The sequence below is a fragment of the Pinus tabuliformis genome, chromosome 9, assembly GCF_031772625.1.
Source record: "Pinus tabuliformis cultivar Carrire ecotype Pingquan chromosome 9, CPIR1, whole genome shotgun sequence".
NCBI lineage: Eukaryota > Viridiplantae > Streptophyta > Pinopsida > Pinales > Pinaceae > Pinus > Pinus tabuliformis.
Window position 1 is genome coordinate 1,069,170,087 of NC_142307.1, and position 18,050 is coordinate 1,069,188,136.

At 36.4% G+C, this 18,050-nt stretch overlaps 1 protein-coding gene across 2 annotated transcripts in view; it reads right to left on the minus strand.

The window, feature by feature from the left end:
• LOC149152441 (putative aspartyl aminopeptidase) overlaps positions 1–18,050 on the minus strand; it is a 156,142-nt gene that overhangs the window by 78,854 nt on the left and 59,238 nt on the right. For both annotated transcript variants that reach the window (XR_016262539.1, XM_089439464.1), the window contains exon 8: positions 3,173–3,349. Coding sequence is in view for 1 of the 2 variants with exons in the window: in XM_089439464.1 (XP_089295590.1) it covers positions 3,173–3,349 (177 nt within the window). In the remaining variant the exon portion in view is untranslated. The remainder of the gene's footprint in view (positions 1–3,172; positions 3,350–18,050) is intronic.

Below are 18,050 nucleotides of genomic sequence, written 5' to 3' on the forward strand. Positions count from 1 at the left end.
CAGTGGACCACACCTCATAGTCTTGTCACTTGGTTTAGCCTTTCCCTTGTGAGATCCCCTCACAAGGCCTACTAGATTTTGAGGCAACAAATCCCTCATATTAAATGACAAAAAAAATACACCTCAAGAAATTTGATCCCTTTAGTGTAACAAATTGCCAACTATAAAAAATAAACATTTTTCTAATTTCAATAATAAGTCATGAAGATAAATATGAATTTGTTACTTTTCGTATTGGTAAAATTAACAATCTTTCCTATTTTTAGTTCTAACTCAAAAACATAAATTTAAATTTTCTTTAAGGCCAACTTGTATTTTTTTTTTACTTTAAAGCCTACTTGTCTTTTTTTTATTTTTTAATGTAAGTATTTTTTAAATTAATTTTAAATCTATATTATCAAATGCTACATGACATCTCATACTGGGCTGTGAGCGCCTCTCGATGCAATTAAAGTTGAACACTTCATATGAAACAATGACTAAAGTACCTCATGTGTTGAAGCACCATTATTGGATGAGCATGTTGATTGTAATGTTCCCTATAAATTGATGGGCTAATGGATTATGAAGTAGCCTATAAATCCCCGTAGGCTACAGTCTTGGATAAAGGGTAAAACCCCAAAATTTCCAATGTTTGGGCAACAGGGGGCAAGTTTTGGGACAACTGGGGCAAAAGTCCAAAGTTTGGGGTTTCTATGAATCCATCTTAATTAATTAAGGAGAAAATTTACCTCAAGAAAATCTATAAATACAATAGGGTTAGAATCATTTGATCATCATTGGATTGGATCAATTTATCTCTATTTTTCTTTGAGCCTGAGGCTCTAAGGGTTTTAAGACCCCATTTCTCCTTTGACTAGTTTTGATGGAGGTGATCCCACCCTACCTAGTCACCTTTCTTTGTTATGGCAAACAGGGAAATTTATCTTTTTTTGAAGGACATCAAATTGTGTTGGGAAGGCTGAGGCAAGATATCTGGTTCTCCTGACGCTAGTCAAATCTGTACTGAGGCAGGCAGAAGGTCAAATTATCCTGAGGAAAAGGTCGCAAGTTTCTGAGGTAGATGGCATCCTGAGACCAAGATAAATCTGGGACAGACCAGTGAGAGTTTCCTGAGCTTATACAGGGGTTAAATTCAGTCAACAACGTCCTGAGGTCAGTTAAGGACAGATCAAAACCTGTGATAGATCAACATTTTCTGAAGGATTACAGTATCAGAAGCCAATTTAAGGTACATCCAGAAGCAGAGTTTGATCTAACCAGCTCACTGTCATCATGAGTCAACTAAGATCCCAGCTCTGAAGATCTGTGACTCTTGGTCAATCCCCTGTAACAGAATTAGGGCTTCATCCTGAAGCTATTTGGAATCCGGATAACTCTTCTGATCAGAACCTAAAAGGAATTACAAGTTGAGGATCAGTATAATATATTTCAGGTCATTTGAATAATTGTTTGTTGGCCAAATTCTGTTGGACTTTGGAACTTAAACTGGAGCTATTGCTAAATCTGTGGATTGGTTGAATTATGATATTGTATTGAATGGAATATTATAACATGTTGGAAGAGTCGTACTGCTAATTGAAAATCATTTTGTTTATTCATGCATTGAATTACTGAAGGTGTTAGTTTTCCTAAACAAGCAAGGAAACTATGCGACAAAACATTAGTTATTTAAGAAACCCTAGGGCGAAAAATCTCCATAGGATACTCCACAGGCATTTGAGGGGCTGCTGTATGTGGAGGATCCTGGTCACCATACCTACAATCATCTTTGCTGTGGAAAAGCGAAGAATATGTGTAGCTGCTAGCTGGGAATCTGAATCATAGGAGAAAGACTTTCTCCTAGGGTTACCCATGTATATGGATGGGTAACAGTCCTAAATCCTTCACTTTCTCAATTTAGGAAGTTGTGAAAAATCCACTAGCCTAAATCCACTTTCTTGATGGTCAGAGAGCAAGTTAGATTAATTCCCTCTTCTGCAAGAAAATGGTTGGTGAAAAGGAAGATTTCATACATGGGGTGATGTGTGGGACAAGGGTGAAAGAAAGCAGCTATCCTGATTCCTAAAGAGCTATAGCTCTCAAGTCTCAACGACTTCAGGTTGTTGATCTATCCACTTTTACTGCAATATGTCAGGTGATGCTAGATGATTGTTGGTTTAAGCTAAATTTGGGTGCTCAAGAAAATATTTGTAAGGATAAAACATGGCAAAATGAGAAGCCACTTATAGACCATCAATCCAAGGAACTCTATGATAAGGTTCAGCCAACTAGCTCAACAGCAGAATGTCTAAATTTCTAATAGAAGTGTTGTGTCCACAATCACAAAATGAGGTGGATGAAGAGGTGTCAATGCATTGGAAAGTTCACAATTCTTTAAAGATTTTGAGACTCAAAGTGGTTTGATCTTTGTAACATTTTCTGGTAAACAACAGATTACATGATACTGGCCTTAAAGATGGCTGTTGTATGAATTGCCACAAACCTAAAAGGATTAAGCACATCACGTAGAATTGCAGTCACTAAATTATTTTGGGCTCATATTATTACTGAGTATAATATTCCCCGTCTCTACTATTCATTAAGAGGGAAGAGTTTTTGGGGACAAAAGGGAGATCTGATAGGCTAACAAAATTAGTGAGATGTGATTAAACTGACATTCATCTCTCTCTTGTTAGAAAACCTGTCATGCAACCTTTCAAACAGAAAATACTTTGCTCAGCCTGGGAGAAGTTTCTACAGTAGATCAGATTTAGCTCTCCAGATATCATCAAGGAATATTACTCTTAGGAGATGCAGAATCTCTTCAACTTGGGGCCAGAGTTGACATGCTTGCTGTCCTTTGCTTATATAACGGAGCTCTAATGTACCTGCTCGTTGGCATCTGGATATGTCAATCTTGATGTCCATGTAATCTGATTTCTAATCTAATATATGTTAAATTCTCAAAGAAAAAGAGAAGCAAAAAAAAAACATCAGTCACAAAAGGGAGCTGCAGCTCACTGAAAAACAACAGAAATATAAAGTTTCACTGTAAAATATAACCTCCTTTTATTAGATGTCAAGACTCAAAAAGTGTGGAAAGTTTGTCATGATTAGACAGCAGAACCACAACAAGATAGAGAAAGGAGTAAACTTACTGATATTAACCAAATAAGAACATTGCAAATACCTTGGAATCTGAACCACTCAAAGAAGAGGTTACTCTTGCAAGAGCATCAAACATTACAGGAGAACCAGCTCCTTGCGCAGAGTCAGAACCGACTTCTTCGTGATCAAATAATGCAATCATCCTTACTCCAGTCTCATCTTGAAGAGAATCTTCAGATACTGTTGCATCAACTAATGCCTGGCATAATGGGATCAATGGCTGCTTGTCAGTGCCCCAACATTTCAATCAAGATTGAGATAACATGGTAAAAAGTTGAATACACAAAATCCGCAGAAAACATAAATTTAAGAACTCATTGAGCAGATCTGATGACTCTGATATCAACAATTCAATCATTACGGATTACCTTTATAGATGGAGTTGAGGTAAAATTTGCCAATCAATATCTACACATTAATAACTAGGAAACTGCCATGAAATTGTAAAATATATGTTGCTTGAGTGTAAGTGACATTGCTGGTAATAATTAAGGTTAAAGTGCATTCACAAATAACCTGTGTTGGTGCCTATCATGTATAAGCACATTTCTTTCATAGAACTGTCTGTTAAATAAGGATAAACTGCCTTGCAAAACATTTACCCCCCACAGTTTGTGCATCTGTGACTTTTGGAAGTAGCAGTGAGGGTGGACCTCTCAAATCCAACTATCTTTCTCCAAGATACATTATGCACCTTTCATTTTCATTATAGAAACATCACAGGCATCATGTTAAAGGCTCAGGAACAGTTTGAATTAGTATGTCCAGAGGTATATATCAAGGATGAAGAGTGTACATATTTCAGAATTCAGGATCTTTTGCTTCTTACTACAATGACTAGAACAGTGAACCACTAGTGCCCATACTCTCATCTTGGGGACTGGCAATCTGCTGTCACCCAAAAAGGAACCAATATTTATCTGTTATATAAGCACAAAGATGTATTCAGTTGTTCACATCAAGAATCATGGCAAAAAGAGTTTGTCAACATCTTGGTTCAGACCAAGGAAGAAAAAATTTCATGTATAAAAACTGCATAATGATTACTGACAGTCCTCAATGATGCAACAAACTATCACACTAGGTTCTGCATAAAGACAAGACACTACAAAAGTAATAGGACTCGGGCAGCTGTCATGTTGACCTTCCCTTTGGCATAAATAATCTGTAAAATATGCAAACCAAATGGTAAATCGTTTCCCGTTTTCAAAAGACTATATATGCATGATACCTATCTGTCATGAAGAGATCATCTCTTGTAGATAAATTATCATAGCACTCTGGCATAAGGAAGATTTCAAACTTCATTTCTAATTACTACGAGGCATATAGGAGCTTATGTAATGCCCCTCTCAAGTCTCTCCACCCATAGTTTTAAAAACTGTAACTGGGTTTTGAACCAGCGACCTATTTAACCAGGATTTGAACCAGAACCAGATCAAACCAGATCGAACCGAATTCAATGAACCAGATTTGAAAAAATACATATAATACTTAAATTTTAATGAAAATAATTATTTTTGAGATTTCAAACAATGATTCCAAACCATTAGAGACAAAATATGCAAAGTTTGCTCATCTATATACATACCATGTAAGGGTGAATATGTCAAAATGCCACGGGCCTACTATAAATCACTGATCAACATGATGAAGAATTGGAGACAATGGAAGATGAAGAATGACTGGCCTGAAGTCCCAGAAACTGATCAATGGGCTACCTATCACAAAGAACTGGCAACCAAGAAAATAGCTATCAAAGAAGGACCAGATATACTAAGATGGGGCAAACACATTAAAGGCATGTTCACAATATCAGAAGGCTACCACTTGAAAATAGGAGGAGCTGGAAATGTAGACACAAAAAAATGGAAAAGAATCTGGCAGCTAAAAACCTGGCCAAAAGTGGCGTTTTTTACCTGGACAATGCTACATGGGAGAGCTCTGACTTGGGATCAACTAAGACGGAAAGGGACGCATGGGCCCTCACGCTGCGCACTTTGCCAAAGGCAAGAGGAAACCATGGAGCATGTCACTAACTCCTGTAATATAAGCAACATCCTGTGGCAAAATCACCAACAAATTTTTGGGATTACAGAAAGAAAGTTAGAAAGCATTAAAACAACAATAGAACTATGGAGCAGCAAACCATACCGCAACGCAATCCTCAACCATGCTTGGAACCTATCAATCGGATTCTTCCTGTGGAACCTCTGGAAAGCCTGAAACAGGGTAATATTCAGAATAGACAAAAATGACACAGGGGAAATCTGGAACCAAATTATGAGGAATATAAGGGAAACAATAATTCTGGGAAACTGGACAGAGGAAAACTGGAAGACGGAAGGTATGGAAACCAGCATTATGAACCGACTGGAAATTAAAGTAAAAAACATAAGCAGCACAAGGAAGATACAAGATGCAAAAAAGGTAAGAGCGGAAGAAAGTTACAGGAAACCCCCCCCCCCCAAGGATTCATAAAACTAAACTTTGACGGGGCAGCTAAAGGCAACCCAAGGGAGGCGGGTATAGGAAGGATATTCAGAGACGAAGAAGGAAAGATCATAAGGGCATATGCAATGAACTGCGGCATTGCCACAAACAACGAAGCAGAATATCACGCACTAAACAGGGGACTAGAGATAGCGATAAGAGAAAGGTACCAAAGATTGCAGATGGAAGGGGATTCTAAGCTGGTCATAGACACCATAAAACAATTACAGCAAGGAGTAACCGCGGAAAAACTAAGCAAAAGTTGGCGGACGACGTGGGTAATCACAGAAGTTGAAAAGCAACTTCAACGACTGGCATATACTATCTCATCCCATGTGAAAAGGAAAGGAAATGCCCTGGCGGATCTCCTCGCGAACTGGGTATGCCGAAACAGAGAGCACTAGTTAGACGCAGGAGAAGTAGAGCTCAGCCAGAATGAGGAAATGAATCAGATGAAACAGGCAGTCGAGGCAAATCAGCGACAGCAAGAGAATTCGGATGACATAGATAGGAGGGCAGAAAGACGAAGGCAAGCACAGGCAGATCAGCACAGATCATCCACGGAACAGCACAGGATGGAAGAAAGGACCGAGAGGACATGGATGACGGAAGAGGAAAGAGAAAGGACTGACCCGAGAAGCGTGGGGGCAGAAATGGAAAGAGGTGGGCACAGGGAGAACATGACAACAAGACCGAGAAGGGACAGCAGAGGAGAGTCAGATGGCAATGCGGAGTCAGCAAATGGACGGCAAAAGCATCCGAGAGAAGATAAACATTAATGAAGCACGAAGGACAAGATTTGGGCAGAATCCCAAGGAAAGTGGGCCGGAAAGTGCGCCACGGATCAAGGGAAATGGAGACAGTTGGAGGCAAAGTTAAGACAGAGGAATGTTAAAAGCGCAAAGTATGAGGGACACCATGCATATTGCATGTGGATGCAGAAGAAGGAAGGTGGCGAGCGAGAATGCGTCGACTGTCAAAGACAGCTGCAGAAGAAAGAACAGCGGATCCAGTCCAACGAGTTTGTTAAAACTTCTCCCCCTCACTTGGAAAAAAGCTTTTGCATGAAGTATAATGTAGGCATGCAGTTAGATAGGGATAATCTGCATCACCCCAAATTCAGTTACAGAGTCAAGATAGTCTGGGACAGGGGAGAACCCCGAGAATCCACGGTCGGGAAGGGTGATTATAACAGTAAGGAGAAGGGCTCACAGGAAAATAAGGACCCATCATCCCTTGACCCCTGCAACAGATGGGAAGTCCCCGAAATTCCAAACCCTGAAACTATACCATTGGTAAGGCAAACCTAGGACACCCGAGAGAGGAAGCAAATGCCTCCCATAGGCGCCAGAGAATCGGGGAAAAATCGGGAGGGGGACCCCGAACCAGAGGAACTCAAACTGGGAAGGGGGATAGGAAAACCTAGGAGAGCTGGGAGGGGCCTGCAAAGCGGTCCGCGCGACCTAGAAAAAATACACTAACTATCCTAGCGTAACCCTCAAAAAAGAAAACTCGGCACTAGAAAATTTTAGAGAGACTTTGGATCTGCATTCAAGTGACGGCCATAACTCGAGAGGACCTATGAAGAGGGGTGGTAGGCTATACCCTCAAATCCTACTGACCCAATGGTTAAAACTGACCATTGTGTTCATGCTGTGATAGGTGTAACAAATAGTGAGGGGACAACTACAACCTAGCAAGTCCACTTGAAGGATCAGAGAATCAGTAAGCTACCCAGCAAAAACATGTATCCCAGGCGAAGCAAAAGAAATGTCAAGCAGGAAGTCGGAAAAAGCAGCACGGGCCAGAAAAAAAAGGAAGGAAATCAACAGGTTAAGAAACTAGTGGATGCCTACATGAAAACAAATTCGCAGAAAATCCGAGACCAGATCTGGAGCTGGGAACGTGACTTGAGACAAAATCTTCGAGGTAGAGACCTTCCCCTACATGAGTGGGAAGAAATGGTACCAGACCCAGGCACAACAAATAGTAGGCAATCCCTCTATACAAGGACTTTGCAAAAATACTGGATCATGAAACACATAGTCGCTCGCGCTATGACCCTCCATCAGGAACACATGGAAGGAGAAGTGGTGAATCGGCAGGAGCGAAACAAAGAACCAGAACATGTCAGAGGGGAAATGATGATGGAATTGGCAACCATCCAGATACAAACATACAGGAAGAATCTTGCTTTGGGCCGCATTGAGCAGACTCTGTCTGAGCTAAAGTGGAAACTGTTTCAGCAGGGACAAGAGCTCCCAGGCCCAAGGGTAAAGCCGCAGAACAACGGAAAGAAGATGATGACTCCGGAAGAGAAGGAAACTTTTCAGATAGCCTCCTCAGATGAGGAGTAGCTGTTTTATCTTTAGTTTTTCTGTCTATAGTTTTTTGAATGTTTATGTCTGAAAGACCAGAGAGAGGAACTTGGGAGATACTAATGATGATGATGAACTTATTTAAATTTTGGAGTGGATACAATGTTGATCGATGGCCACCTGGTTTCCCTCGGGCAAGTGGCTGGTTAATCGATGTGTTGTGAATGTAAATTTTAAAAAAGTAAATATAGAAAGTACTACCTTGTTTATAAAAAAAATCTACTTCTTGTCGCACAGAATGTCTAGGCACCGCGACAACGACTCAGATCGAGGGTTGTCACCCTGATCCTCAATCTCTCCGTTTAAGTTGTCTCCCTACAGCAGGCTAAGGGGGTAGACCCTATGGAAAAGTGGAATGAAGAAGAACTAGTTGGGAACCAGCCAATTCGGGAGACATAGTGAAGTGATCAAGTACTTGATTAAGATTTAGCAAGATTTATAGGATTTGATTAGATTTTAAACGATTGATACCAATGACTTATGGAGTCGACGATCTTGCTAGGGAAATTAAGGCCAAGTAATCGATTATCAATTGCTGCTTAGATGAATGACTATTTTATATGAAATGCAAATCCTAAAACTAATGTGAGATGCAAGAATCTTAGTTAATTTTAGTTAAATGCCTATTTAAATATGAACCCTTCAATCCTTTATGTGTTGAGCCTGATTTCGTAGTAATTGGCAGAGAGAAGATCAGGAGAAGCACACTAAGGTGTTATTAACGATACCTGTCATAAATTCTAACATGCCCGGTGCCTCCGGCGCTGCAGAGAACTATGGCTCTGACGACTGCAAGGTCACCGTTTTAAGTACTATTAAAACAGGTTTCTTAAGAAAAGACGGATGGAAATCTATCTGTTTATCGATCAAGCTTATGCTTGGAAGTAAATTTTATCTATGCAAAGTTAACTTATATGCAAATGCACCGGAAGATGAGATGAAGAGATGAAGTTAGATTCAAATATGAAAGATGCTTATGTCGCAAAAACTTCCAATACCCAAATGAAATGTTATCTTTATTAAATGAAGACTCAAAATTAAACCTTTGAAGATATTACAATTAGAACACAAGCTTATTTCAAATCTTTCTGATACAGTTATAGCCCAAAAGAACAAAAACTTCTTTGCAATTAATATCAACAGATGCTCAAAAAGTACTTAGTTTATGAAACAAAGGATATGCATTTTATCACAATTCCATGACAAAGTATTTAATTTTCAGCAATTAATTTTTAGGACAGCAGTAAAAAAACTTTATGACAACAACAATATGACAATGAAAACAGTAAGCTATCAATGATATCTTTAAGCCAAAAAATTACCGAAAATTTTCCAAACTTGCCCACATGAATTATCAAAAAATTTCAACCTATTGTGATGTGATTTCTAGAATTATATCAGATCTTATATACTTATTACAGCTAACAATTAAAACATGAAATAAGCTTAATGATGAATGTCCAACTCAATAAATTAATTCCTTAATGTATTAGACAACTTAGGAACTGACTTTAGACTAACCCACATGAAATTTTTCCATTGTTATATTTCAGACTTCAGAAACAGAATTATTCAGAGATAACAGTGACCCAAAATGTAGATCTAGGCCAAATTCTTTATACACATCAAACATAAATGACTTATTAATGTATTTAGCAATTTTTTAATTAATTTCAAACCACTTAGATGTGGTTTTCACCACTATTAGAAAGGTATATGACTGTTGTAACAAACAGTGAGGAAAAAGATGGTTTAGAGATCAAACCCTTAGGCCCTAGGCCTTGAAAATCACTTGCCCAAGTTGCCAAAAAACTTTCGATATCTGAAACACAATTTTTTACCAAATTTTCTGCAAAACCCACCAATGATTAGCTTCAGAAAATCAAATATTCACATCAGAAATGGAGCAAGGGAATCTAGGGCCAATGAGTGCTAGCACTAAGCCCAATAGAACTAGCATTAGGCTAGGAGAAGGCAGATTTGGGCTTAGGAGCCCCAAAACTTTTAACCCTTGTTCTGAAAAAAATATTTTGCTTCAGATCTTCAGATTTATTGCAAAATCTTTAATGATTAGCCTTGTAAAAAGATTAGGGATAAGATATTGCCCTTCAGGGCCTAGATCTGTCTCAAAACCCCCAGATCTTCTTGAAAAATATCAGGTCTGAAGATTTAATTGGCTGATTTCTCAGATCTATTCCTGCAAACAATCTTTGAGCCCAGATCTTGCCCTCTAAGTTCTAGATCTAGCTCAGATTTGAAGATTTACTTGGCTGATTTCTCACATCTATTCCTGCAAACAACCTTTGAGCCCAGATCTTGCCCTGCAGGGCCTAGATCTAGCTTGGACCTGAAGATTTTCTTGGTTTATTTCTCATATATATTCCTGCACACAATCTTTCAGCCCAGATCTTGCCCTCCAGAGTCTAGATCTAGGTCAGATCTGAAGATTTCCTTGGCTGATTTCTCAGATCTATTCATGCACAAGTGAAAAGAGAAAAACTCAATACCCAATATGTACAAAAATAGAGAAAATCCAAAAAACCCAAGTGTTAAAATTCAAAATTATGTTACAAAATTTTAGATCTACACAAGTAAATAACAAATCTACACAAATAATTTACAGATCTATACAAATAATTTACAGATCTATCAAATCTGAGGAGTATGAGTCCAACTCTGCTCCCAGATCTGATAATCTAAGGCTCTTAATAGCCAGATCTATCAAAATTTCCACAAAATATTTAAAAGATTTTGAAATTTCAGAGAGGTACTAGCCCAAAAACACCCTGCAAAAAACGATTATCGTTAGATAAATCCTGAGGCTTATATGAAGTAGGCTCTTCAAAAAATATGTGTTGACAGTTGGCTAGTCAAACCGAGAACTATCTCAAAACGCTCAATGAGAACCTGAGAGATCTTCTGCAAACACTAGATAAACTATCAAATCAAGTAGAGAAAAAGAACAACAATAAAATTCTAAAGAAATAGTGATACCTACTACTTCAATCAAAATTAAAAATGTTACCCTAGATCCAACAAACTGAATAAGATACTTGTATTCAAATTATTCTAAGAGAGCTATTGATTGATAGTTTTCACATAATATTAAGCAGAAATTAAAACAATGTTACCATAAATTCATGAAGAGGAACACTACAACACATTGAAACCCCAAAGACTTTTGCATTAATTCAAAAAAGTATACAAGAGAACTTGAGAGCTTAGTACATGATCCAAAGATCGGATGAACTGACGGACAAATGACCTCCTATTTAAAGATAAATCCTCCAACGGCTAGTTCGGGTGATCCTCGTCAAAGCAATCTCAACCGTTGATGAAGATTAAACTTTCTTTTAATCTCATCCGTCGAAATTTTAAATTCTCAAAGAAATTCAAATTTTTCAATTAAATGCATTGTAATTAACTCAAAAAATAAAATTAAAAAATTGAGTTAATTTCCTCAAAAATTTGACTTTGACTTAAACCCCATGGACCAAAAGCTTAAAATTTAGCAAAATAATTAATTTACCAAAGTCTTGGGACCTTTTAAAATTTGAATTTTAAGGACCCACGAATTTTGCCTTTGGAAAATTTAAATTTATCTAGGACCTGTAATTAATCAAATTTCTGACTTAGGATTTTAATTAATGTTTTTCCAGAAAATTTAATTAATTAACCTATGAGGGAGATAAATTATTTTTCCAACCCTCAAGACACTTTACATCATCATTTTCATATCTTTTACATCATAAGGGGGAAAACCCATCTGAGATAGACTCTCACAGACTACACATTTCTGCGACACAAATATAATCCAGCAAACTAAGCAATTTGTAATAAAATAACCTAACCAAATAGTTAGGATTATTCCCAAATCACTTTTACATAGACTCGATCTATAAAACTAGGACTCGCCTAAGATCCCGGTGACAAAATTCATTCCGGCTTTGGGGTAAGGCTGAAGGAAAACTCTACCGACCATCCAAGAATGGATCGGTGAGACAAAAAACCTCCCGGAATGTAGATCGTCACCAGAAAAATAGGTTTACCTAGGCAATTACATACATGACACAGATCTGCTGAGATTATTTACATCATATACATGCAGAATGGGTTTACATTATAACATGACAATCAAGTTGATGATGAAAGTTGGACGACACAAACACATCGATCAGGCACTATCTCTCTTGTGAAAAAAGGGGGTGTACTGCTATGGGTCGTTGATACGTAGTGGTCAACACGACCCGCCCCATTCATATTCTTAACTGATTTTGTAGAGTCCTAGACAATTTCTGGAAAACCCTAATCGAAGGGTATGCTAATTTGAATGTCTGAAACCCTAAGCTGCTTAGGGGCATTGTGAAAGGCTATTTGAAGTTTTTATTGATGATGTCATGTTTGGTATTTTGGTATGATCAGGAAAACCTAACTTGTTAGGGTTGAATGATAAGGTCTAAAATCCTGAACCTTTGAAGTTTTGGTAATGTTGAGTTTGCTATGTTTCTGCATTGAAACCCTAGCTCATTAGGGTTTGTTGGAATGTGTGAACAAGACCCTTGTATTGTCTTAAAAATGATTTCCTTGGTATATGTGTGTTTGTCTGATCAACCCCTAGTCTAATCAAGTGTGTTATGTGTCTAACTTCTATTGATATTTGTGAAAATGGGTTTGACTAAAACATGATGGGAAATGCTTTTGCATGATGATGAAACCCTAGGTATATATAGACATGTCCTTTTGGTCGAAACGCTAGCTTGGTCTAGGTCAGATGTATTAATGTTGTCGGACATATGATATGATTATGAATGAATATGAATTTCGAGATGTGTATGTTGACCTCGTTATTGATGGTCATAAATCTTAGGATTTAATGGAAGTCCTTGTCTGAGATTCTAGGATGATGATATTTGGAAATCTAGGGTTTTGCAACTAAATCCTGGTAGTAGTTACATTGTCTAGTGTGTGTGATATAACAACCTGAGATCTATTTAATGATTGTTGAGATTGTGAAAATGGAATTCTAGGGTTTTGGAGTTGAACCTTAGTAGAAGTAAAAATCTTTGATGCCAATATGATAATTTGAGATTTGTGAAATATGGGTTTTAATTGGGATTAATGGTTGATCGAAAATCTAAGGTTTGCAACTAACCCTAGTGGAAGTTGGTCATGTTAAGTGACTAAGTTGTGATTGACTCTTTTGTATGAGACCTAGGATTTGTATGAAACCCTAGTGAGAAGTCTAAAATATGAATTTTGAAAGTTGTTGGATGCTTTATATTTGTCTGAATTGTTTCGAGGGTTTGCTATATGTTGTAGTAAGGTATTGCATTCCTTTGGAAGAAACATTGAAACCTTAAATGGAATGTAAATTTTCATGAAGTAGTCTAGGGTTTATGACAAAGTCCCCAGCAAGATGTTATATGTCTCTTGGTTGTAATTGAGTCTGGGTATCTGATATGTATAAAGTTGAAATGCTTCCGTGATTCTGATACAGCTAACTCCATGCTTCTATAGACTTGGTTGTACTTGTTATCTAAGTTGTGCAGGTACACAATCTTCAATATGGTGAAAATGATCGTTGATGTGATAAGCATGATGCGGATAACTCTGATGAAATGGTTGGAAGCCACGAAAGATTCTCTGATGATGAAAAGAAGAAGTTGATCTCCCGGTGGAAGCCTCCATAGAATAGATCTCCCTAAGATTAAGAGGGAGTCTGGATGAAGAGGTGCTTTTTGGTTGAGAGGGAGGGCATAGCTTGGTTTTAGCTTGGTTTTAATTGAAGAATGAATTTCGAAGGATATGTTGTTGCATGGGAAGTAGGAATCTTCTGTCAAAGATTTCATTGATAGTCCTACTATGAAAAGTTGAGAAGCAACATCAAGTTGTCTGGAAGACCACGGAAGTGAATCTCTCGAAGGTGTTGATAGCATGTTGGTTACCAATCAGTTTGACCAGGAGAGATTGGTTATCCTTGATCTACTTGATCTAGGAGAGTTGAGGCTTTGTGAGTGAAGCATTGCCCGGGAAGACATCTGGTCGGCACTTTCTGTTGATGTTTGTTAAAATCTGAAAGTTCTATACAGAAATTTAAAAATTCTTTGCAGAAACTTGAAAGTTTTATGCTGAAAACTAAATGTACTTGCTGAAAATTGAATGTATTTTGCAGAAAACTGAATGTAATTGAATGTACTTTGCATAAAGTTGAATGTACTTTTTAGAAAACTTAAAATGTACTTTGCAGAAAGTTGAATGTACTTTGCAGAAAACTGAATGTACTATGTTGTTACAATTACTTAGAATGCAGATTTGTTCTGCACAATTTTTTTGAACAACAATTGTAGATAGAACATAAACTTAAGGGTCATATGAAGATAGCCAAGCAAAAATATTAGACACTAAGAGTTAGGTCCAATGACCAGGGCAAAACCCACAAGGGGAAAACCCAAATGATTCTTCTTCTATTAGATCTTTTCAATTGTTCAGCATAGTACAAAGAGAGAGAGAGAGAAAAAGAGAATGAATAAAGTCACTAATGTTTGATCAACTTTCAGCTGAAGTGTCTTTGCTCTTTGCTAAAAAATCTCCTCCTCCTCTTGATTAAATATTGTTTCACACACTTTCTCTAGATCTTCCCTTGCTCTTACTCTTCACTTTCTCTCACACTTCTCTTGCACACACTCAACTCTACTTCTCCTTCACAATGAACATGTTACTCTCAACTCTCACTTGCTCTCACACTTCTCTTGCACACACACTTGCTCTTGCTTAAATAGATGATAAATGAGAATTACAAAACGAATTCATTCCTTGAGCCAATAATAGGAGAATTGAATTCCATGAGGGAGGAGTTACTTGAGGAGAAGTGTAACTCATCCCAAGAATAGAGAGAGAGGTACACTTGTCTTGAGGAGTTACAATTCAAATTAGGGAGAGAGAGTATTTGGTGAGAGTTACAAATCAAATTGAATGAGGAAGTTACAAGTGCATTTAATGAGTTATACTTGTGTTATACATTGAATTAGTGCGGGAGAGTTACATTCTCTTAAATGTGGAGTTACTATTTTTATTCCAAGAGAGATTCAATTTGCCAAGTAAGAGATTCTCAATTTAATTATATTTCATGAGAGAATTTGTTTTTATTAATCCATTAAAGGAGAATGACTTTAGACTACTTTATAAATAATAGTATCATAATAATAATAATACTAGTAAGGATAAAAATATTAATTCTTGACTTGTATAATCATGATTGATTTGATTTTAAAGTAGATTCCATATGTCAAGATCATCCTTGATCTTCGGCGAAAATCACATAGAAAAATTTATGTCGACGCGTTTCGAACCTTCCAGTGCGGTTCATCATCAGGACAAGATGAATGAGCAGATCTCATTTAGCACATTAAATAGACAGGGCAGAGAATCCATGAAAGGGGTTTATATTATTCCTTGCTCTTGTGGGACCCCCTATATTGGTGAGACTGGTCGCTCCATTAATCAAAGGATTAGTGAGCACGCGGCTAACCTAAAGCATATGAGAACTAAATATTCCGCGTTAGCAAAACATGTAAAGAAAACCAATCATCATGTCTGCATCGAAAAAGCTAGTGTGATTGCTAGAGTGTCTCAATTCCATCACCGGAAATTTAGGGAAGCCCTTGAGATTGAAAAAATGGCCGATCAATCTGAATAGAGAGGATGGCTGGAAGATTAGTAGTTGTTGGGTCCCAACCCTCTCCTCCTAATTGTTTTCCTTCTTTCTCTCCCTTAGTATTTGTTTTTATTGTTTGCAATTTCTATCAATTTATTTGTTTATTTTTATTATTACTATTTATTATATATATATATATTTAACTTTTTTTTTCAATTTTGATTTAATTATAATTTGTTCACTGAAATTAATTTCATATTAGTTAATTTATTTAGACTATTAATGGTTCTTAATATATTTAGTTTTATTTATAATTATGTATTTTCTTTACGTATTAATTTTATTTTAATTCATAAAAAATAATTTTAAAATTTATCTAATTTTAATGTAAAACTAATATACTTTTGGTTATATATATATTTAACTTTTTTTTTCAATTTTGATTTAATTATAATTTGTTCACTGAAATTAATTTCATATTAGTTAATTTATTTAGACTATTAATGGTTCTTAATATATTTAGTTTTATTTATAATTATGTATTTTCTTTACGTATTAATTTTATTTTAATTCATAAAAATTAATTTTAAAATTAATCTAATTTTAATGTAAAACTAATATACTTTTCGTTCTTTAAATTAATTGTTATTACTGTAATAATTTTATTTTATTTTATTGTATTGTCTTTTTTGTAATAACTTAAAAGGGTTCCTTAAATTGATTTGAAATAATATTTTTTTCATTTATTACACCATGTTTGACGTTTATAACTAACTAGAAATTTATTTTTTTATTTTTTTATAAAAAGTAATTTTAAGTTAATTCAATTTATTTTTTCAACATATTTAAATTTATTGATTTTCTTATTAGTAATTTTAATTTTAAAAGAAAATATTAATAATAATAATAGGTTTTGATATGTATAACTAACTATTAAAATTTTAAAAAGTGATTCATTTTATATAATTTAATTCATTTTAATTTTTTCAACATATTTAAAATTATTAATTTTGATTTACTTATTATCAATTTTTATTTTAAAAGAAAATATTTTTAATAATAATAATAATATTATTATTATTTTCCCTTTATCTCGGTCAAACCAACCGTTATCATTTTCTAGCTGTTATTTTTTAGCCGTTGAGTCATGGATTCTCTGCCCTGTCTATTTAATGTCCTAAACGAGATCTGCTCATTCAACTTGTCCTGATGATGAACCGCACTGGAAGGTTTGAAACGCGTCGACATAAGTTTTTCTATGTGATTTTCGCCGAAGATTCTTCATAAAAATTGATATGGATCACAGAAGTCTCAGTTCAATAATCATCCTTGATCATTTAAACATAACTTTCTATTTTTGGAAAGTCACTTCCAAATTGAGATGTGACTTACTATTTTTTGAAAGTCATATTAGAATTGTTAGAAATGATATTTTATTTTAGGTGGTTCAAACGGAACTGAAAGATATGATTTCTTTTAGGAGAAATTCACCCATGAGCTGTCAAATTTTAACACTCCCTCTCAGCGAGGGAGGAATTTCTTTCTACACCAAAGATCTTTGCTTCCTCTAATCTCTTTCATTCATCTCAGTTCAACTCTGCTCGGTAACATCTGTAACAATGAAGTCGCAATTTAAAGAAGAGTCATCCACTTGACACAAATTTCTAAAAGAAAGAACCATCACATGTCACATAAACAAGGACTATACTCAACCAATTTTCATCTCAAAGAAAATAAGTGATAAAACATAGACATCACATAGACAAGACTCAAACAAGTCACACAGACAATAATCAAACACAACCAAGTGTCAAGTGGTGGAACACCTACATCCTAAACAAGTCTCACTACACCTATTACTAGATAGGTGGCTCTTCCCACATCCCGGACTGTGGGTCAGATGCATACTGAGGCCTACTCTTGTGGCACACACTACACAAGAGGTCCCTCATCCTCGGAGCTTTCCGGCATCATTCCCTAATCTTGTGAGCTCTGACAGGGGGGAAATGCAACTCAATGTTCTCGATCAGCTATGACCACCTCCCGGAAGGGTCACGTCCATAAGTCCAAGTTGCTCTCTAGAAACCAAGAACTTCCCTTTCGGTAAAGGCTTGGTAGGAATGTCAGCTATATGATCATCAGTGGAGATGTGATGGAGCCTCACTGCTCCTCTCTACACCATATCATGGTTATAGTGATACTTGATATCAATATGCTTGGACTTGTCATGAAATACAGGATTTCCTGCAAGACGAATCTCGCTCTTATTTTCACAATATATAACTGTTGTGTCTGGAACTTGCTCAAATAGTTCCCCAAAAAGCTTTCTCAGCCAAACTTCCACATGACTAGCCATGCTAGCAGCGATGTACTCA